Below are 24,723 nucleotides of genomic sequence, written 5' to 3' on the forward strand. Positions count from 1 at the left end.
TGGCTGGTACAGACACAATGGGTCAATGGACTGTACGACTCCATAAAAATGCAGAAAACACTCGAGGTCACACAATATACTGAAGGTAAAAAGTCATGGGAATACTTAACACTGCAGTGAATAAAACATCAGTTTCCTGGAGAGTAGTTAAGCCATACCATCCAAATGCTTTTATCTGTAATACACCCAATAGGAAGGCATTTGATCAAACTAGACTTAGACTTGTATTCCATTGCAATCACAGTCAAACAAGAGCTTTCCAAGTTCTTTATTCTTAAGTACAAGGCAGAATGGTTAAAGTTAGTCTTTAACCATTTGATTAGATTCCTTGTGGAAGGCTTATTCAGAAAGTCGGGAGGCATGGGATCCAAGGAAATGTGGCTGTGTGGATACAGAATTGGCTCCCCCATAGAAGACAGAGTGGTGGTAGATGGAGTGTATCCTGCATGGAGGTCAGTGACCAGTGGTGTTCTGCAGGGATCTGTTCTAGGACCCCTGCTCATTGTGATTTTTGTAAATGACTTGGATGAGAATGTGGAAGGGTGGGTTAGTAAGTTTCCTGATGATACAAAAGGTTGGTGGTGTTGTGGATAGTGTAGAAGGTTGCTGTAGATTACAACAGGATATTGATAGAATGCAGACCTGGGCTAAGAAGTGGCAGATGGAGTTCAACCCAAATAAGTGTGAAGTGATACACTTAGGGAGATCGAATTTGAAGGCAGAATACATGGCAGGACTCTTGGCAGTGTGGAGGAACAAAGGGATCTTGGGGTCCACGTCCATAGATCCCTCAAGGTTGCCGTGCAGGTCAATAGGGTTAAGGCAGTGTATGGTGTGTTGGCCTTCATTAGTTGTGGTATTGAGTTCAAGAGCTGCGAGGTGATGTTGCAGCTCTACAGAACTCTAGTTAGACCACACTGGAGTATTATGTTCGGTTCTAGTCACCTCATTATAGGAAGGATGTGGAAGCTTTAGAGAGGGTGCGGAAGAGATTTACCAGGTTGTTGCCTGGACTGGAGAGCATGTCTTATGAGGATAGGTTGAGTGAGTTAGGGCTTTTCTCTTTGGAGAGGAGGAGGATGAGAGGTGACTCAATAGAGGTGTACAAGATGATAAGAGGCATAGATCGAGTGGACATTCAGAGACATTTTCCCAGGGTGACAATGGCTAACAAGAGGGGACATCATTTTAAGGTGATTGGAGGAAGATACTAGGGGGATGTTAGGGGTAAGTTTTGTTTTAAAATACACAGAGTGGTGGATGCACTGCACTGCCTGCAGAGCTTGTGGGGGTAGATACATCAGGGACATTTAAGAGACTCTTAGATAGATACATGAATGATAGAGAAATGGGGGGGCTATGTGGGAGGAAAGGGTTAGATAGAGCAGAATAAAATGTCGTCACAACATTATAGGCTGAAGGGCCTGTACTGTGCTGTTATGCTCTGGGCTCTTTTGATGGCTCAGCGAATTTAAGCAGTCAACAACAAAGTCTGAGATTTGCTCTCCATTAAGTGTGCAAGTTAAACTCATCTGAAATAAGAGACAGTACAATTGCCTTCACATATCTGAATTAGGAAAGCAAAACAAAGATTCTCTCCTCCAAATACCATCCTGTGAATCCTATTAGATTCAGCTGAAGACGAGCATGGATTGGGTTGTAATTTCCACCCTCCCCACCAGCACTTTAAATGCTCACTCAGCTTTCTTGATTAGCAAAGGTGTAATATCCCAATAACAAATCAGATGTAACAGCCCAATAGGAAGGAGGTGGGGGGGAACCCAACAGAAACAAATCTTAAAGAACACCTTTACAATGACTTCTTTTGTTACAAATTAACTTGTCACACTATATCTGAATATGCAAAGGAAGGCAGTGAAAGCCTAAACTGGAATTATTCTTTAAATGTCCTCATTGAAATCTTAACTTTATTCTGATATTAACAGAAAAACTGTACCCATTGTGATTTGAATTTCTATTATGTCACTAGACTAGTAATCCGTAGAATAAGAGTTCAAATTTCACATTTGAGGTAAAAACAGAAAATGTGGCAAAATACTTCACAGGTGGGCAGCATCTGTGGAAAGAGAAACATTCAACATATCAGATCAGTTTTGATGAGAATCATTGATCCAAAATGTTAACTATATCATTCTCCACAGATGATGCCATACCTGCTGAGTATTACCAGAATTGTTTTTACTTTGTGATTTATGGCATCTGCAGTTTAATGGGCGTTTATGGTAATCTGATTTTTACCTTCAAAGATCTGGCATTACTAACTGTAAAACTAATAACCAGTTCACTAATGTACTTCAGTAGAGGGAAAATGATTGGACTTACCTGATCCAAACTGTACAAAGTGCAACACCCATTGTAAACAATATTGTGAATGTAACAGTAACAAGATGCAAATGTGCAGTCAGATGTTCAATAACACAAACTTTATCTACATAGAAATGGAAAATTATCAGTACCCTTTCAACATAGTAATACTGAACCATCTTCTGAAAATAAAAACCAAAATTTCAACTGAAGCAGGTAAAATAAGTGCAAGTTGACCATTTCAGTGAATTACAAGGCCTTGGTTCCAATATTTCAACTGCACTTATAACAAACTACTGTAGATTACAATGCTATCACATCTCTTGCTTTAGTTTCTAGTTGCATTCTCGAGCCAGTCTCGAGTTCATTATTTATACAAATGTGCCAGTGAATCCAAAAAGAGATTAAGTCATTGGTTTTGTAAAAGGCAAAGTGCCAGAGTAACATGATAACCTATCTACTGATCAAATTTGAATGTCCTTATATTAATCTTCTCACCTTTAGTTTGTTTCTCCTTAATGTTTTTAATCATAATGTGCTAACTAAAAGGAAGCTAAAACAATGAGTTTAAATTACCAATTATGGTGGATTACTGGAAGTGCAGAAGTCACCAATGCCTTTCAATAATGTTCAAGCTGTGCTGGAAGTGGAACTGCCACACTTGAACAGATTAATGCCACAAGTCCATGGAACACGAAACCTCTTCTGAGCTTCCAAGATGAAAGGTGTTCCAAAATCTTTAGCTAACCACAAGTTCACAATTCATTGTTTTACAGTCAATAAAACAGTTGTTGGTTCAAAAGTGAATTAGTCAGGTACCTGCTACATACTGTAAATTGTGCAAATGTTTCCCTCTAGTCCTGCTGCCAAGTGAAAATACAAACTAGGACTGCCAGCTTCAAATTGCTTCAGTTCGAAATGATTCAGACCAAGACGACTATAAACAGCATGAGCAAAATCACCACTAGAGTGCCACAATGAACGTCTGTAGCTTTTAATTCATACTATGCAAGGTAAATTCTGATACAGAGGAAGTGTTGAATTAGATACAATTCAGTTCAAATCAATAAAAATCTGATTTTAATTCCTTCCCATATAAACAAAGAAGCATCACAGAGTTAATACCAACATAATTAGATTTTTTTGGGTCCTGTACAACCACTAACCAATCTGTATTGTAACAGCTGATCATTGTCTGAGAAAACACTGGCATATGGTATCCAATTAGCCATTGCATGCATATAATGAAGGAATGGGGGGGAAACAATGCCATTCCTAAAGTCTTTTTCCCCCCAAAAGAATAAACTTCAATGCTTTACATCTGGGTATGTAAAAGTAAATTTGCAAGTGTTTTTTTTAAAATCATATACTTCTTTTCATTGATGCATCATTGAGTTTTATTCCTTCAGCACTCCTGCTCTCATTTGTATTCCTCTGCTGAATAGAATTTAGGTTTGGTCATAACACCACAGGATCACCAATCTTCCAGTATATTGTAACTCAATCATTTTGTAACTGTCTCAACACATACCTCAAAATCCATTTAGCCTGTTTAGCTGGTGGAAATGTGGCTAGTTCGGACTTCTGACCATGGTGTGGGATTTCAACCCCAGGTTGGTCTGACCCGAGGCAAAAGCAATCTTATTTCTCATCTCAGTATCAAACTAGTCAGAATCAAACATTGAAACTTACTGTAACTTCTACACAGACAAGATAGTCATCTTCCAAGTGCATGGTTTAAAAAAAATCATACTGAATGCAATAGTATTCAAAAACTGACAGTGAGATATTAATAGAACTTCCCTCAAACTTTTCGCAGCATAAAACAGTAGGAAAAAATGCACTAGTCCCATTACGGGAGCTACAAGGACAACTTCAACCCCAAGGAAACAAGATCAAGTCATTCATCCAATGAGTAAGCCAGTTCACAGAAATATCTTTAGATACCTTTCTTTCCCCAAGTATCACAACCCCTTCGAACACTTTGATTCTACAGTAACGTCCCATTGGGAATAGCATTCCACATTCACTTTCCTGTGGGCAAAGAAAATTTTCAGGATTACTTTATGATTGGCTTGGTTTCAATTTTTATTGGAAGAGTTGCCCCTAAATGGTTGTTTTATTTCATTATTTAGGGCACCTCAATTCATTACTTTTGCAAGATTATTACCCTTTTGGTTTAAATTTCAAAAATTGCAATGGCCCTTAATTTTATATGCCACATTACGAATCCAAACATTAGCTCATTGATATTTTCCCTCTCCACCCCCCCCACCCAAAAAAATCTATTTTTTTTAAATGCTGTTTGTATTTGGCACACGAATTCTTCTAACTACTCTTTCCCCGTTCTTACTAACTTAGATATGGAAATGTAAATTAATATTGATCAACTGGCATAATGGTTGTCAATCTACAAGGTTTATGTTCGGCTGTTAAATATTTTGCCCTTTATCAAATTGCATCTTAGTCATTTCAGCCAGTTACTAAATCTATTTCCTCCTCTGCACTTTGGACTCAATAGCCTACTAACATTTTAATTTGTGGACAGTGTGGTGCTTATATCATTCATTTCATCATGAAACCCGATTGATTATGGGACAATATTGAGATATTCTATTTGTTCTACATTACTACAATGCAACTGCTACTTAGTCACGTAAAAGTCAGCAGACATTAACTTTTCTCCTGCCCACTGTTTTCATGAATTAGAATCTCAATTTGTAATCACTCTCCCTGAAGTCAATTTGGTTTTCAGCATCTCATTAAGCACACATTGAATAACAAACAAAGTCAGGTGCTAGTCAGAATAGGAATGCTAATCCTACTAGCCACAGAGCAGGTTCCCTGGGATCAGGAAAAGCAGGGGAGAGGAAAAGAGGGCAAAACTTGCCCAACACCATACTGAAGAGCATGGTGTCTGATTAAAAAAGGGACAAGTTGCAGTGGAGAGAAAAAAAGAGCTTCAGAAGTTTTTAAAATCAGGGCGGAAATACACTAGGTGATATGGCAAAGAAACTTGTTCACAAGATAAACAACCTCTGACATTTCCTTCAACATAAAGTGTATGCCGTCTAATTATGTGGGGGAAGTAGCAGAGGCAGCCAGCAACATCTCCAAAATAGCAAAAGCTCCTCTGCCATAAAAACAAACTTAATTACTTTATCAAGATAGAAAAAAGCTAACAAAAAAAAAATGCACTGGCAGCTTGAAGACTCAAAGAAAAAAAAAACTGTCCTCTACATTAAGGTTCAGCCTCTTCAGAGTTTCAAACAACAAATTCACATAGCGTCTCCGACTTGCACTCTTAATATCTCTTCACACATTATCACACGTTTACCTCTTGAAACGCATTTCCTATTGTCCAAACATCAGAACAGATCCTTTATTTCACTGCTGACTTTGGAAGTTGCCTTTCAATTTAGATAACAGCTAAGCAATTATTTCACTTTTATGAATTCTCTTTGGCTTATACAGAAAGCAGGTGACTTCAGACAATTAATCCAGTAAAAGGACAAGTTCATGGGCAATAACCTCTCTGAACATGCAGCAGATGGAGAAGGTAAAAGGTCCTGACCTTTAGTTGGTTTATGATGACCAAGCCAATATATTAAAGTCTTTACGGAATTAAAGGACTGCATGTTTAGAGATAGTTGCCAAAACTGCAAAGTATGAGAAGAGTAGTAAGTGACAGCAAAAATCTGTTAACAGAAGTTTTTCTTTCATCTTCCCTTAGCCATCAAGTGAATCAGTACAGGAATAACCTCCAGACCCTTCCACATCTGGCAGGTGCAATAACATTTCATTCTACCCATTGCTTTCATTTTCACCAGCCCAGATGGTAGTGCAGATAAACAGTATGGGCCAGATGAAAACAAAAGTCACTGAGCAAGTCACAAATCACAAGACAGGCAATAACCGAATATATGCAAGTTAAGCCTGACTTTGTCAAGCAAGGATCAAGAAAACATTAGTGGAGAGTTGCTAAAGCAGCATCAAGTCACCCCATGAAAAGATGGACATTGACAGAGTATTAAACTTGTGGGAGGTGTTACATAGCCTTTCACAGGTAGATTGGCTAGTAGGAAAATCTAGCATTCTTCTGCAGATCCTGAAGCATTTACTTCATTGCACTGCATGTAGCATGTGACAGCTTCAGCAGTGTCTGTTTCCTTTGTCCAGTTAATGCCTTCCAACTGGAAGTGCAAACAAACAGTCTTTCAGAACCTGTGTGGTGGGGGCTGCATGGACAGCAAAGGCTTATGATTCCATATTCTGCAAAGCAGAATCTGAGGGTCATAGAATCAGAGTCAAAGTCATACTACTCAGAAACAGGTCCTTCAGCCCACCATATCTATGCAAAACAAGTAACAACCATCTATACTAATTCGATTTACCAGTTCTTGGTTTGTAGCCTTCTATACCTTGGTAATTCAAATGCTCCGCTGGATATTTTTGGAATGTTGTCAGCCCATTAGGCAGTGTGTTCCAGATTACACCCACCAGGTAAAAAAAATCCTCAGATTCTCTCTAAACTTCTTACCCTAAACCTATGCCCTCTGCAATGGGGGGGGGGGGGGGGGCAAGCTTTCCTTCAATCACATCCATGTTCCTGACAAGTTTTGTATCTCTCCTGCTCCCCAACTGAGCTTCCTCTTCAAGGAAAACCCAACCCATTCAGTCTCTTCTCATAACCGAGACATTACATCCCAGGCAACATCCTGGAAAATCTCCTCTGCATCCTTGCCAGAGCAATCCCATCTTCCTGCAGTGTAGTGACCAGAAATACAGATAGTACTCCAGTTGTGGTCTAACCAGTATTTTATGAAGTTATACTATAAACTTGTGTTTATATATTTGATGCTCAACCCAATAAGGTTAATACTTCATTTGTCTTCTTCACCACCTTATCTTTGTAGCCAACTTCAGGAAGCCTTGGACACGTGCACCAAGGTCCTGCAACACTCCCCAAAGCCCTACCATTTGTTGTACATGTTCTACCCTCATTAATCCTTCCAAAGCACATCATGCAATGTTTGTGTGGCTAACCAAATATTTGTTTCAGTTCATAGTCTCCTGGTTTAGCAACATTGAAATGTAATCCAATATAAAATAACCTCCAAGGCCTTAAACCACTGTTTTATACAATCTTGTCTCAAAGTTGAGGATGACTCTGAAAATATGCTACAAGAGTTCATTAAAGAGAAATAGCTAGTGGTATTTTTTTCAGATTTTGAATGCTCAGATATGATCCGACAACTTTCCCCAAGCACAAAATATACCATGTACACAAACAAAGCAGGCAATCCAAAACAGTTGAAACTTCTAAAAAAAATGTAAACAAAGACATAATTGGTATAAAGTAGCCCATGATGTACATTGCTTCATGCAGTTTTGGGCTCTATCAGAGAAGAAACACAATGACAGTCTTAAATTGAAGACTGCCTCTGTGATAGGTAAAATTAAAGAGTAGAACCAATTTGTGTGAAAGAAAGATTTTGTTCCAGAATCAGTTTCAAATGTTAATGAAAGATGGTAATTATGCATAAGTGCAATTTGAAGTATTGTCAAGCATTAGCAAATGGAAGAGTACTATCCAACTGTTCCAAAGAATTTGTTTGCACTTCAAGGTAAAAAAAATTGCAACTCAGCAATCAAGCAGCCTTGCTGTGCCGTCTATATTCATTTTTGTTGTGTGGATGATATGGAATATTACAGGTGATGTTTATATGGAGAACAAAGGCCACCTTTACAAGAGAACCCGAGTGAACAGACAATTCAAGTAAAAACACCATCTGCATTTGAACAATATGTCAGTGTAATTTTACCCTAAATATGTTACATAATTTAAAAAATATGAAAAAGCGGCAACCATCTGACAAAAGCTCCAGCAAGCTAAATATTGGCTAACTGTTAAACCTGGTCCACATTAATCTAAATACTTAAGAAAATATAGTCCAGGTCTTGTTTATAGAAACTATTACCAGGCTACATTGAATGACAAGAACAAAACTTATAGGTACCCTTGTGTGAATTTATAGGACCAAAATTCAGTGAGAGATATAGGAGGAATGTTTTACAGGTTAGTTTGCCTTTGGGTGTTTAATAAAAAAGTGCAGGTGTTTACAGGTAGTGGTTGTGAACGCACCTGCAGAAAAATTCACACACATAATTGTATGATTTCACTACAAATATCAAAATGAGGGTTTTAAATTCCAAGACAATAAATAGATGGAGTTTAGAAATGTGGGGGGGGGGGGGGCGTTGAAAGAAGAGTCTTTTGTAATTCTATTATTTTCTTGCACTTAATACATACTTGCTTTAAAAAGTGAACACTCACAAAGCAGGTACCAGATCACCACACCTCATCCCTAGGTAAAGGCCAAGTAACAAAATGTTGAAACTATTGAAAAGGGCCTCAATAAAACCCCTGATTTGTGAGGGATAACTGCTCAACGTGGCATGACTTTGAATTTACAGATAGAAAGATTTACGTATGATGTTAAAATTTCAGTTAGACTTTTTACAGGAGCTGGCATGATTAGCATTAGCAAAATTTGTATACTCAAATCCAGTTGCATTCAGATTCTTACACTGATCTAAAACCCAAATAACTTTAGTTTTGCAATAGATTAAATTTTGAGCAACAAATTTTCAATTTAAAATTAGGCCTAATAGCTTTTTTAAAAACTGAATTTCTATATTTTACTGTTTAACTGTGTTGATATGCAAATAGTAAAGATGTTACTCTGTGGGAGACATTAACAAGGTAGCAGGAAAGCTGCTGGATTACATGTAACTGGAAACTTTAAGATGTACTTCGCTATTGAAAACAGTCAGGATAATACTGAGTTTAGTGTCATTGATGTACAGTGACCAAAACAAAAGTTCCTCCAAAGGGCTCAAACAGACACCTGTCAGCTTAACATTTTAATCAGTTTTAAATCCCAAATGGAACTTTTGTCACCATTCATGGTTAAGACTTAATACCACAATCATTTGAACAGCGCACTTACACTTTGAATTAAAAGGTACCATCCTGAGCAAAGCAAAATTTCTGGTTTTCCATTGAAACATGCAAAATGATTCATTAAAAAATTGGAGAACATTAATAATTATGAATTGGAGACCAGAGTTAATTAATGAAAACACTGTCACAAAATGGACCCAAGAACAAAATGGCCAATTGTATCCAGGTACACAACTCAAAAAGTAAATGCTTTTCGCTTTCGGTAAGAAGATGTGCACATTCTACTTCCTTCGGTTTTTTAAAAAAAAACTCAGCTGCGCTACTTCAACCACATTTTTACGAGCATTTTGAACATTTGTCTTTGTTGTATGCAACATAAAGAATACAAAGTCCTTCGGTGTTTGGATATTAAATGGAGTTCAAGTTTTCAGTTTTACCGTTTCAACTGAAGCTCCGAGGTGGGGCTCCCTTGTAAAACCCCACAATGTATGGAGTTTTATTTTTGAATACACATCATTCTAGACAAACACATAGGGGATGCGATAACACGAACTGCTAAATAAGAGGACAGGACCTCCTTATGATACAGTTTAATGTGATTAATGGCGAACCTATAGTTTGTTTAATGTTGCTGCACATTTACAGGCAGGAAGGGGGATAAGAGGGTGAAACTGCTGGGGCGAGGAGTGAGAAAGGGATCAATCGGACCGTAGACCAGCGTTCTGGAAGGACTCTGCAAACGCTCAGCGCCAACGTATTACGGGGTGCAAGTTTAAAGAGAACTCCGACACCGTCGATGCACTGAGACAGCGGAGACTTCTCCGGTTCAACCCTCGGCAACGCCAAGCCCCGCTGTCACTCGAGGCCGCACAGTAGACGCTCGACACCACTCTCCTGCATTCATCCATCGATTCAACTTATTTCAAAACATCGTCATCTTCACTGGGATCAAAGACACCACCTTAGAACGCGGCCGCTCTGCTCATCACTTGTGCACGTACAACTAGACGAGGGAAGATTCACTGCCCCTCCTTTTCGCAGGCGCCGGGTGCACGTCCCGGTACGGTCCCCACACCCCCATCCCAGGTCAACGCCCCCTCCCCAATCCCCGAACTCCCCCACCCTGCATCCGCCCAGGTAGGCGCCCCCTTCCCATTCTTAAGCGGGTGTACGTCCCTCCCCGAACAACCCCACAAGACATCCCCGAGACACCCCCCAGTTCTACGTCCGAGTCTCAGGTTCCCTCCCTTCCACCCTCTCACTCCCACAGGTACACCTTCTCCCCACCTTCAAAATGGTTTACCTGGACTCTGAAAACACTACATTGGTTCTCCAGAAATTAAAATATTAAAAGGTGTTTAATATCATTATAAACACGGCAAGCAAGTTAGATTTCTAATAAGAGGCCCTAAAAGACAGACAAAAATACTTCATCTTTTCATATTCCCTGACTAAACTTAACAGCAGGCTATTCTCTGTTGGCTTCACCGATCTGTTCCGCAGCTCAGCGTGTTCCCACTCACCTCTAAAACACCTACATCTTCCTTAAAATTATGTGAGAGACTACGACAGAAGCCAAGCCCTAGTGCAGACCAATAAATAATAGATAAATCAACCATTTGTTCAACCTTCATAATACATTTCACGCATCAGCACCGTTGCAGTCGAGTGACCCTGAACACCGTTTACGAGCGAGTTGTCTCCCCACCGCTCATTCCAATTCAGATGAAAAGTTTATTAACAAAAATACAACAAACAGGAACGTTAGTGTGTAAAATGGAATGTCATTAAATTATATTATTAATCTGTAATTGGCTATGCTTTTCCGATTACAACGTCGGAGTAATATCACGGTCACAAATTTATGTTCAGTATAAAGACAAAACGGTTGTAAAAATAAGTTCACAGCCTTTAAAAGATGTAACAAAAGGCCGAAGAAAAAGATCTTAAATCAGTTCCTTTAAAATGCTACAACAATGAGTTGCCGCCGGATTTAACATTTTCACAGGGCCTTAATATACCGTTTAACTTCTTCCGAAAGTTACTAGTGATATATTTCATTAAGAAAGGCAAATCCGATTTGGGATTGGCCCAAGCTCTGAAAACAGCCGCGTTACCCCGAGGGATAATGACCCGTAACAAAAGCAGAAGAAACAAGCCCGAAAGGAAAATATACCATTAACCCCAAATGATAATGTTAAAAAGAGAGATTTCTTCTATAATTAGACAACGCCATTGAGGAGTGCGCGGTTAGGACTCCCATTTAATATTCTAATGCAAAGTTACCTTTCTTCCTTCAAGGGTAATCCAGCAGCATTTACTTTGTTTCCTTACCTTGACAGGCGATTTGCAAACACAGAAGAGCGGATGAAATTATGAAGTTTAGCATTCCCAAGCTGCTGCATAAAACCTGAAGCAATAGCATTCCGTTTGAGTGCTCTATCCGTGCCCAGCGCTCCACAATTTGAACTGCACTCTCGTGTTGAGAGTAATTTCTGGACAATCTCGGCAAATCAAACTGTCCTACCCAGCTCCACACCACCAGGCAGCACATATGCACAAGGCATTGCGGTCCGTCAGCTGCTGCTCAGAACAGCAGGGGTTTAACCACGCTGCTTTATGTCAGAGTAATAACTGTCTATTTACACCGGGTAAAAACAAGTTCGAGTTCTTGCTCAGCACTCTTTCACACTCATCTGTGTTCTATTCCGTAGATTGTACGTTTATTAGATACCACGACAGCTTATGTTCATTGCGGAGCTATTAGCGAGGTATCTCGCAAAACCTGGAACAGACTTATAGGAACGCGTTTTAAAGACGGGAATGATAAAGATCTGCTGTGTTTTTTATGACTAATCTTTTCATTCCACCCTCGACTTCCGTAGCTTGTATAATTGTTTTGAAATCATCAGAAACTTGTGTTATATTTCTGTGTTGCGTTGCTGGCAGTGGGAAAATCAGTTACGAATTGCTGGATACTATGACTGGAAGTAACTTACGCCTCCCCGCTGCTTAATATTTACCACAACACTTTCGTTATTGGAAGCAGAAGATTTTATAATAAGCACTAAATTAGTATCAACAACGTGGTTAAAATTAGCCACCTTAAAAAGAGATGTTTTGTGGTTTTTTGAGCTTGTGACCTCGCTGACACCAGAAACTGTCAGTCTTATTTTATTAGCTGGTTTGAGTAACAAACTGACATAGCACGAAAAATCAACATCACGATAATCCACACTATTTCATGTGTAGATTATAATTATTTATCGTCGGTGGAGCTGCAGCAATAATGAGGAAACAATAAACGGTGACCAGTGACAAGCTACGGCTCATTGTCCAATTCACAGCCAACAATAGAGACAATTGATCAACTTGCAGTTTCACGTTGGGTCAAAGCAAGATTGCAACAGATGATACACTTAAGCAGAAATGGTTTCAAACTAATTATTAGAAGTAACATTTATCAGGCGTAATTAAGTAGTCATGATTTTCAAAATGTCAAAGGTAACTATTTGGAAACGTGGAAAATAATTTCCTCTGTAAATTAAAACCCAACTTTTTGCTTAGTCTATAATACAAGGGAAGAGAAACTGGCTAAGGGACATAGAAAGCACTGAGCAATTTTTAAACAGGAGGTATCTATTACAAGACATTCCCAAATAATGGCAAATAATTTAATGTTTCTGTTGAGGATGCCAATTTACTGAAGCCACATTAAGACAAGAAATAGATACCAGACTATTGACCTCTACAACTGAGTACTCAAGATAGCCTGAAGAAATTGGACTTTAAGATTTCTTTATTAGTCACATGTACATCAAAACACACAGTGAAATGCATCTTTTTGCGTAGAGTGTTCTGGGGGCAGCCCGCAAGTGTTGCCACGCTTCTGGCGCCAACGTAACATGCCCACAACTTCCTAAACCGTATGTCTTTGGAACGTGGGAGGAAACCAAAGTGCCCGGAGGAAACCCATGCAGACACGGGGAGAACATACAAACTCCTTACAGACAGCAGCTGGAATTGAACCTGGGTCGCTGACGCTATAAAGCGTTATGCTAACCGCTACACTACCGTGCCTGCCCAACACCCAGTTAAATAACAATTCCTGGGTTTGTAAATAAAGTTACAGATTAATTGCTATTTTAGATGCTGCCCAATGACTACTGGCTTTGTAGATTGGCTAAAACACCGAATAACTTTTTCCCTAACTTTCTACAGGCAACATTTAAACGCTAGGATTGGTTTGAAGTGACTAAAGGTCATATTAGAATTTCTGCAATTCTTTCCACACCCTTATACCCCAAGCTGACATTCAAGTGACACAAAGGAAATTCCTACAAATTAAATATGAGTACCACCTAGACAATAGTTGATGGAAGTAGTTGAAATAAGATTGACGACCAGGGCAATGGGAGAATTCTCTGTTCTTCTGTGAACAGGTCCCGGGGAGCATCTGAAGAGGACACTTCTGTTTACCATCTAATTTGAAGATGTGTCCTGTGCTGAGCAGCGCAGAGGACGTGATAAAGTCTACACTGAGGTATTATGACATAAAGTTGGCTCATGAGAAAAATTCAAACAATTGAATCAATGCACTGCTTATGTAAACCCTTCATATACAGCGATGTGTAAAAATGCCTACTAATATTTCCAAATAATTATTGAATAATGTGACAAAAATTCCAAGAACCTATATAAGCATTCCCATGTTCAGCACACTACAAAAATAAAAGAAATGAATTTATGATGAAAATAAAACACCTATCCTGGTAAGCAAATGTAGGCCAAAGTGTTAGTCAATAACGCGTTGTACATTCTGAAACACTCAGGGACCAAAATTCACCATTTTTAAAAAACATATTATTTTATCATTATACAAGTAAACAGCCTACAGGCAAAAACTTAATGACAATTGCATTTATATAATTCATTATCATTTTGATATGAAATGTGTAATTACAATAACCAAGTGAAATATATCACTAAGTTACATGGAGAAAGGGACAAATATTTCTTAATGTATCAATCAGTCAGTTTTAATGTATTGCAGGATCTAGGCTTCTTTCACACTATTGTAAATTAATTGCAAATGAAACCTAAATAAGTTTAGATAAACCAAAGCAGATTAGAGTCAGGATTTGCAATGAGATTCCCAAGGGGGAGAAAAGGATAATTAATTTGACATGTAAAGCTTATAAATGCATTCTTTTATATAAATGTGTTGCATATTTTAGCATAATTCAAATAAAATGTTTTGTACCAACATTTGCTGTACAATTCTGTAGTTATGTTAAAAACTCCAAAGCCATAACACTGTTAAACATTTGCCTAGAATGCATAAGATGAAGTTGAAGCAATGATGTCCCCAGGGACAATATTACAAGCTGAATCTTTTCTGAATGCAGCAGCACACCTTCAGAGTGCTAGAAGGATTAGGATTCTGTTTGTGAGCAAACTATTTAATTTTACCATCTTGTAAAACAAACTACAAGAAAATAACTGGAGAAGCAGTACTGAACTTCCCTGCAATCTTTTGTCAATCATTAGTACAAAATAGTAGTTCAGTCATGTTTTAAGTGGAGCAATGGTTTCTACCAATTTCCTCAATGCTGATAACACAAAATGATTTTGTTATTTGTAGCCTAGTCCAGCTATACCCAAGGTGAAATCGATTGCTTTAAAGTAGTTCTGTTTAAGGACTTTAAAGTCCTTCTCTTCACCTGTACATACAATAATTTCTAGGTTTCTAAGTCTAAATTATCAAAAGTGAAAACTTCTTCATCAACTACAATCACTGGAAGAATGGATAAATACTGCATTCTGTATAATTAAACAGAACAGGGTGGGAAAGCTCCAGATTAAATTCTTAATCATCTCAGCTAGTGAAAGAGGTTTGTGAGGCAGAGGCATTGCTAAAGGTGGATTGATGGAGAGATGAATAGAGTCATTTGGGTTGGGGGTGGGGGGAGTAATGTTCATCTTCTCATATCTCAGATGGGAAAATGTCCATTACTCACAGACATCAATTGTCCCAATTTGGGTGTGATGAATAGTGTCAGAGTGGAAATACCAAAAGGGTGCAGGCACCAATTGAACTGAAATCCAGCATAAATCAGCACCTTTAGAAAAGTAATAGTGAAATTTGAGTGAGAAGCTGTGACTGCACACCCATAGGTTTTGAATTAAAGTTATGGTCAGTCATATGTTCCTAAAGTCTGTCTGGAGTTCCATGCGCAGCTGGTGATATTTCCTCATCAGAAGGAGCAGGACCAGTATGGTTGCTGGGATTATGGCAGAAAATGCTCTGCCACAAGAGCCTCCACAGATTCCAGTGCTAGATAGTGAACTTATCCGGGGGATCTGTGCCAGCTTGGACCAGGTGATAGAATAGATAGTCCATTCATTTCAATGGAGAGGGACTTCTGCAAGAGACCTAGCAAAGTATTAATCATTTAGATTCTTTTAATTAAATGTTTGCTTAAATATATTAATAATTTAGTATCTTTCTTTTAATTGATTGATTAATTTGGAAAAGTGTTCGATTGTTTCCCCATATCTCAGCCAGACAGCTAAGCTGGGATGCATGGCCTAGCAGCTGCCAAGGATTTTCAGCATTTCTGTGGGCAGGATTTGACCTGGTCCAGCCACGTGGTGCACAAATTATGTCTCAGGTGCAGGGTTTTATTGGTCAGGATTAGGATGGCTCCATCAGGGTGTCCACAAAAGCACAGACTCAGCAAGGTGCTGAGCATCAAGCATGCAAGGCTTGTCACTGCTAGGCCAGTTAATTCAAAATCCTTGGAGTTCATGGGGTGGAACCTCAGTCCAACGCTGAACCATTCCTTTTGGTAATGCATCATTCACTGTGCAGAGTGAGATCCCAAATGGATTGGGCCAGTTTTGTGCTGTGTGACCCTCTGACTCTATTACCTGTTTAATTCTGTCGCACAGGTCCGGTGTTAACTTGCAGCCAAACATATCATAATATCTTTCATAAGGCTACTTTATATTAGCAAAAATGTATTACTTATAGGAAGCAAATGATATAAGCAACATATGAAATTATTGTACCATGAAGATGAACTGTTTGAAAAGATAAAAGACTGCAGATGCTGAAATTTGGAGTAAAAAACAAACTGCCGGAGGAATTCAATGGGTCAAGCAGCATCTCTGGGGGTAAAGGAATTGTCGACATTTTGGGTTGAGAACCTGCATTAATACTGGTGATGGGTTTGAAGCCTGTTAATAAAGTATTTTCATTTTTGAGATAAGATATTTCTATTTTTGATCATGAATGATACCTATCAGCAAAGTGATAATTGCCCTGACCTCCTTGATCTGATTTGTACCTCACAAACTTCTAATTTTATGTGGAAGATCACGTGTGTTTTGGGTAGAAGCAAAGCTGAAGAGAGATGCTTTCCTCTGATACATGCTGCTTGGTAGTCAATCGATAGGCAGACGAGGATTTTAAATATGAAATAGGAGGTTATTAACCTCCACTTTAAAATAATGGCCAGTTATTAATCAAATGTTTAATAACCATGCTTTTATTATTCAGTAATATATCTAACATATTTTACTCCCTTGTGCAGAGGAGGGAGAGGTTTTAAAAAGACCAGAACAGGTTCCAGCATATTGGAGAGGCACCAAGCAAGCTGCAAGGCAAACAAATTTATGTTCTGTTCATGTAGAAAGGGCAGTAGGAATAAGTCTTTTCATTTTCAGTACCAGATTTGCCTCGGTGGTAATATACTTGCCTAGGTCAGAAAGTCATAGATTCATGCCCCACTTGAAGCAAGAGCACATAAGCTATTCTGGCATTTCAGTGCATTACCAAGGGAGTGCTGCACAATCTGAATTATGCTTTGGATGTGTCATTAAATCGAGGCCTCTCAGGTGAATGAACTGTTTAAAGTAGCTGAAGGTGTTCTACTGGTATCCTGGACAATATTTATCAGTCAAGCAATACTGCCAAAACTGTTTATTTGTGGGTTTTTGCTATGCACTAATGGCTTCTGCATTCTTCTACATTAAAACACTCAAAATACTTCATTATACCTAAAGGGTTATCAGCCTTCTTGAGGTCATGAAAAGCATGATATAAATACAAAAGCTTTGTTTCTTAAAATTATATGATATTTTCTGTGGTCAACTATTTATGATTACAAGTTGGATTGATTGAACTCCAGAGGTCTCATCATTGTGATGGATCTGTATTTTTCAATATTGTGAAATAAACAGGTTATGAATTAAGCAAACAAGGTCTTGCCTCATATTAACTCTATCTACTTTTCAAGAGATTAGAGGAATGTGTGTGTAGGAGGCATGGAGATTCACTCTGGAGCATTTGACAGTTTAGTTTCTTGCTAGAAGACATAGAACAGCAGGATTCATAAGAGATAGCCACTATAAAGAATATCCAACATCCACCAAACCTTAGCTGAATGCACAAGAATTTCCCATCATTTCTAGGTTCTTTTTGTTGGTGAATCTACTAAAAAAAATTCTGATCCAGTCATCAGTTTTCAGAAAATCAAAGGACCTGGAGCACACTGCTCTATAATTGAAGATAACCATAAATATAATGAAAAACTGATAAAATGTAACCTGTACTTTTACTACAAACTGCAGGCACATATATTAATGGGACTGTAGCACAGTTTTGGGGTTTTATGCCACACACTGGAGCAGACAGAAAATTACCAGATACTTCCATGAATGTAATTCACATTCATTACAATTCACAATGCACCATTCCTGTAAACATTTTACTAGAGTTTGCTCTGACCCAGGGATTATAGTAGAGAATCCTTACTCCAGATTCTAGCTACTGCAATATTATAAGTAAAAACCACATAATTTTATTCTTTTTATGGAAGGCACTGCCAAGGCAGGGGTCAGCCTTTGAACCATCAAATGCTTTACAAGAAATATATGGAAAATTGAAAGCATAGAATTTCCACAGAGAGCAAACAATTTTCTTTCACTTTTGGTTATTATATAAATTGAAGATGCAAGTTAAAAACTCTCTAAATAGTTTAGATTTCTTTAAAAATAACACCACTTTTAGTAGTTCATATGGAAATCCAGATTCTATATCCAAGAGAGACGAGAAACAAAGAACTGCATTATTTTGTAACTGTCCCAGCCTAATTTGTTATGATGAAAGGTCAGTCCTTTGTGTGGTCAATTACTGTTACTACCCAAAAATCAGCATTTGGCCTTTCTTCTTGGGGTAGAAATATCTCCAGGTCCTGCCTCTAATTTTCACTCTGAACCAACAGAATAAACAACTCAGTTGCTGCAAGCAGCAATCTCCTCACAACAGCCTCACAATCAATGTATGACATCGGACATGCTTATCTTACCTCTGCATAACTAATTAATATTACAAAGTATCATTGCAAGCTAAACTAACTTTCAGGTTGTATTGTTATTGTAAAAATGATTAATTAGTACTATAGAAGTACTATACATACACTGTATGTAAAAATCTACCAGGCAACTCAAGTAAACTGATTTATTATGGATGGCTTAAGGCATTCAGAACTGTGGCAAAGAAAAGTTTAATCCTTTATAATGTAGGTGGATGATTGTAAAACCATATTAACTTGTTTCCATTGAGTCTGTCATGATAGAAAATGAAATACAGCATTATCAATCTTGTTTAAATTGACTGTAATTCCATAATAACTAACAGTGAAATGTTTGTATGTTTTAAAATAGCTCTTTTTTTAAGCAATCCCTTATGGTGCAGGATCACTTGCTTCTACGCTGCTTCTCTGGGTTCTGCTGTGAGATTAGAAGACTGAGAATGCAGAGATGGTGCATGATGGATGGTTTGTTTTGGATATTCTGTGCACCACTGCTAGTTTTCTTGTCCTCTACATGTTCCCAATGGAGTGATTGAAGGTGCTTATTGCCTTACCAAATGCTCCTTCTCCACTTTGAATAGCCAGAGGCCAGGGATTCCCATGAATTTGAAAGATTCATCATTGAGAACATCCTGGAAATATTTTATCTGTTTTCTTGTAAATCTCTTGCCATGACAGAGCTCTGAGTGCTTATTTCAGGAATCTAATATCAGGTGTGCAGATGATGTGGACCATCCAACTCATTGAGCACAATCAGAGCCTTGATGTTGGTCTGGATCACCTATCTTGATAATAGACTTGGAGGAAAATCAGGGTGGAAATTAGTCAGAGTACATGGGCTTTCTTTAGTCGCAAGCTGAACAATGCAGCATATAGCAGGGATTGAAACCAGCACAATATGGGTGAACAGACTCGTCAGAATTCTATGCATTGATTTGAACGACTGTGTTTTTAATCCAGATAAAACAATGCAGACTTCAGAAGCTGTTGATCCTTTTACAGTAGTGAAGAATTTTGTCTTCAGTTCTTACCATTCTGAATGCATAAGTAGTAGATACATATTATCTATATGTGATATTGCAACTGACTTAAAAACTGTGTGTGAAATATATACCAAAAACAACATTTAACAAATTGTGGACTGTTTCTATGTTATTCTCTATAAGCATTGCATTCACAGCATTTTGTACTGCAGATCTGCCTTAGATACTCAAGTACAGTGAAGTTAGTCACACTGTAAGTGGTTCAAGAGTCTTATGTTCAGCAGTGCACCCGTACTGTTCAACATCTGATTGCAGAATAGATTAACCTGACATGTTCTGTCCTGACTATTATAGGGTTCCCTTTGAAATTGCCACCCAAGTGTATAGTTGCTGCTAGGAATCCATAGTCTGTTATAGAAGCCACAGATTGTCCTTTCTTGTCACCAGATTAGCGATTTAAATGAACGTTTGATGGTCTCGACAATGATTTCTACTTTCAGGTAGTGAATTGAAAATCCACCTAATATTTTTCTCCCTTGTCTTCATGCATACTTCTTCAACTTGCTAAATGTAGACTAAATGCTCCTATGACCACTACTAAACAGATTTGTTTAAAAGCAATATATAGGTGTACAAAGTAATGGAATATAATCAAGTCTTCCTTAGATGTAACTACCTATTTAATTCTCCATGAGAACAAGAAAAGTATTAAAATGTTACTCCAACTTTTTTCCTAATCAGCTTCTTGATTACAATTGGCTCCGGTATTGAGATGAGCAATGTTTCCCCCATTAGGCTAAGCTTCCTTTCCAGGTATGTCAGTACAGGCATTGTTCTTTCTCACTGTGTTTGACTCAATGGGAGGGTTGGAACTCCTAACAACTCCCAATGTGGCTTCCAGTGAAAGAATTTTCATCAATTTTAATAGAGAAGCTTGTAATGTATGTGTTAAACCAGTCCCTCCACCCTTCAGCACTTTTTGACTGCTTGACTGAATTTTGCAAATCATGTGATTTCCACGAATTGATGTTTGTGCAAGGAAAGCAGAACTCACAGATAAGAACCCACTTTGAGGGTATAAAGGTGTTGCAAGAATAACATGTGGATCTGCAGTCAGAAGCACAGAGAAACCATGTCTTGTCACTGTCATACCAACCATTCACTGATGCTAACATATATGAGTTATAAATTTTTCTACTTATCAGTAATCAGGGATTACCATAGACAAAGGAATGCTATTGGGTAGCTGCTCGTAAAGATAACCTTGCTGATTTTCAAATAAAGAAAACTTACAGCAGAAATCCTTGGTTTGAGTGCTTTGTTCCTTGCATTGGAAACCTATAAAGGGTCAAAGTGAGAGATAATGTCAGGATATGCTGCACTGTTGGCCAGCCTTCTATGGCTTTCCATTTTATGTAAAAAGTGGGCAGAAAGACTGGATCCATAAGTGCTTTTACAGTTGTGAACTAAGAATATCAATGCACATAAAAACAGCCATCTCACTCCAACCACTGAACTAGGACTTAAATAAATGAGTGTGAGTTTCCAAAACCTCAGTGAAACTATTTTATCAGCAATAACACTAAGGAGTGATACCATTGAGTCTGTGACCTGCTTCAATTTAATGTAGAGAGTGGCAACAAATACAGGTTTACATTATGACACCATTTTTTTTCTTAAAAGTGCTTTCAATTCCATCACCTCTGTTTCCCTTGAAAATACAAGGGAATCTCAAAGGAAATGGGACTCTTAGAAACAACTTTAATGTTGAGCCATCGAAGTTCCCTACTATTCATCTCTCAACCTTAACTCACTCAGGGGAGTAGCAGATAAAGGGACTGGATTCAAAGCTATAGCAAGTAAGGTCTACGAAACAGCAAGTTGGCCTACTCATGAGAAATAGTTATTGTTAGAGTTTATACATAAAGGATCCCTTTGTTGATATTTTTCCAAAAGCTGATATTGATTATATCAACTTCAGAGTTTGTTTCTGTAGAAATGTGTGACTTCATATAGCCAGTTGGTGACATGAGAAGGCACTTTGTATTCTTTAATATTTGGGGAATGGGCATTGATGGCAAGGTCAACACACGTTGCTAATCCTTAGTTATACCTATGAAGATGACGGTGAGGTATTTTCTTAAATTACTGGGGTTCATCTTTTAAAGATGCTCCCACAAAGCTGTTATGTAAGGGGTTCAAGAAATTTGATTTTGGGTAAATGTCCCTTGCAGGAAATGGCTTCAGTATGTACTGTACCTGATGTTCTTGTTTTTCCAAATATTAGAGGTCACAGTTCTGGGATGTATTGTTCACAAAGCCTTAGTGAGAAGCTACAGTATACCTTGTAGATGGTACACTCTGCAGCCATGATAGTGGTGGAAAATTATTTGTTTAAAACGGTGAATGAAATCATATGGACTGCCTCTTAATTAGCAATATTGAACTTCTTGCAGTCAGGCAAATGAGCAGTTTTTACACTTCAAATAATCTTCTACCCTCTCAAGAATAAAAAAAAATTCCTTTTAAATTTGTATCACCAACTAATACTCCACAACGTCTTTGTATGTAAAATAGGATCTTGGCATACATTATTTTTGTAATAAATACTGATACTGAATTACAGATATACCATAAATATATAAAATCCACTCAGGTATCTAAGTTTATCAGAGGCATCATTATTTCATCTTCAGTAAGCACAAATCCTTTGTGTTGTGTAGTGTTGTGTAGAATATGACAAACAACTTTAATCCTGAAGGCATTGGATAGGTACGTTCAAATAGATTTGTCCTGGTTCTTGACACCCAGTTGCCATATAGCTTTGGAATTGCATGTTAATGTTTTTAGTGGTATCACAGCCTTGGTAAAATTTGACTTTTGCTCTGTTATGAGGTGCTGTAGATAGTCAAAGTACGTTGCTGTAAAGGATAGTACTCATTCAATCAGTCATCCTGACACAAGGTCAGTGTTATCAACATGGATTTGCTGGACTACCATTTTATCATAGCCTTATTACAGCTTCCTGGGTAGCAAATATTAACATGGACAATAATGTGATAGCAGGATGCAAAGGAAAGACATCCAGTAATCTTTCTCATGAGATTGAGACAATTTTCATGCATCAGTATCAGTGAGGATAAGTGATACCCTTTTTGCCGGGGGTTTGTACCTCTTAAAATACAATGCTCATGTGGATAGCACGAGCAGCAATAATGTTAAACAAACAGTTTATGCTTCCAATTATGACAAATTAAAGTTCTCTCTGATGCGTGTGCTTTTCACAAATTGTGCAGCAGTCTCAGTCTTATAATTATAGATAGCTCAGTTCTAGAAAAAAAGCTATTACATTTTCTCTCCCAAAATAACTTCCAGGACAACAGTCAAAAACCAAAGAAGAAGTTGTGTGAATGCAATAGGTATATGGAAATATTAAATACTAATTAATTGAGAGATTCAGATCATAAAAATGTGACTTAATTGACTTATCATCTGATCTTGTATTAAACTGAGAAATATCTCACTTTTCTCATATTTATCAGAACAAATCTCCTAAAGAAATCATGACTTCAAGAAACAAGCTACTATTCTGCATGACAGTTGTCTACTAGTTCTGAGCCCCTCTCTGTGGGAAAAGAAAATCATGTTAGAAAAAACCTATTGGAATTGTTTTTAGTGGTTATAATTAGCAGAATAGATAAGTGCAAACCAGTTGCGTTTTAGAGGTACCAGACAAGAGATTAATGAGTAAAGTTAGAGTACATAGTAAATACTGATCAGAATTTGTTTATGGACAGAAAACAGAAAGTGGGAATAAATGTGTTATTTTCATGTTGGTAAGCTGTGACTACTGAATCTTACCAGCATCTGTGTTGGGGCTCCAGCTGTTCACAATGTATATCAATGATCTGGATAAGGGAATCAATAATACTAAGCTATGTGGCAGTGTGGACTAAAGGAGAATGCATAAGGGGATAAAGGCAAACTAAGGGAACAGGCAAGGACATGATAAATGTAATGTAATGTGGGAAAATGTGAAGATTCATTTTGGTTGAAAGAATAACAAGTATTTTTTTAATGAGGAGAGGTTGAAAAGTTACTGCTTAAAGACAACTGGATGTCCTTGCACTCAAGTCACTGAAGGATAACACACAATTATCAAGGCAAAGGACATCTCGACTTTCTCTGCATAAGGATTTGATTGCAAGAGGTGAAGCATCATGCTCTAATGATATAGGAGTCTGGGTGAGACAGCAACTGGAAATATTATGTATGGGTCTGGTTTCCTACCAAGGAAGGATATACTTGAGTTAGAATGAGTGCAGCAAAGGTTTATCAGACTGATTTCTGGAATGGTATTTTATTGTGCAAGGATAGATTAGGTAGAGTGGGCCGATGCTCTCTTGAGTCCAGATAATTCTTGAGTCCAGATAATTGAGACATGATCACATTAAAATGCATGGAATTCTAATGAAACTTTTGAAGGTAGATGCAGTGTTGATGTTCTCCCTGTCTGGGTTCTCCTGAATCACAGATCATAATCTCAAAATAAGGAATTGGCCATTTAGGGCAGAAATAAACAAGATATTCTTCATCCAGAGGGTAATGAATCATTGGAATTCTCAACCCAAGAGGGCTGTGGGAGTTCAGTAACCAAATATTTTCAAGATAACATCTAAAAGTCTATCAACCTTTAAGATAATCAAGGGATATGTGGTCAGTCGAAGAAAGTGGTGCTGAGATAAAAATCAGCCCATGATTTTATGCAAGAGAGGAACAGGCATGAAGGGCCAAATGTCTTGCTTCTACATCTTACATTCATAGTTATTTAGACGATCTTGGACTAAGTTGGAAATGCCAGTGGTCCTGCTCAGAAATGTTGTTTCTGTTTAAATATCATTGAGTTTGGGATTCTTGCGAAATGTGAACTTGTTGGCTGCTCATCTTCGATAATTTCCCAGCTACGTTCCATTGTTGGACTCTCCATTCAGACACAGCAGTTCACCAACACTTTCATTTGGCTATTGGCCCACTGAACCAGTGCTAGGTTAAACCTGGTGCAGGAACA

At 38.0% G+C, this 24,723-nt stretch overlaps 1 protein-coding gene across 1 annotated transcript in view; it reads right to left on the reverse strand.

The window, feature by feature from the left end:
* Positions 1–11,975, reverse strand: part of unc5a (unc-5 netrin receptor A) — a 354,681-nt gene extending 342,706 nt beyond the window's left edge. The window contains exon 1 of the mRNA XM_052013762.1: positions 11,627–11,975. Coding sequence (XP_051869722.1) covers positions 11,627–11,846 — 220 coding nt within the window. The 5' untranslated portion in view covers positions 11,847–11,975. The remainder of the gene's footprint in view (positions 1–11,626) is intronic.
* Between the last annotated feature and the right edge of the window lie 12,748 nt (positions 11,976–24,723).

The sequence above is a fragment of the Pristis pectinata genome, chromosome 4 (assembly GCF_009764475.1).
Source record: "Pristis pectinata isolate sPriPec2 chromosome 4, sPriPec2.1.pri, whole genome shotgun sequence".
Lineage (NCBI taxonomy): Eukaryota > Metazoa > Chordata > Chondrichthyes > Rhinopristiformes > Pristidae > Pristis > Pristis pectinata.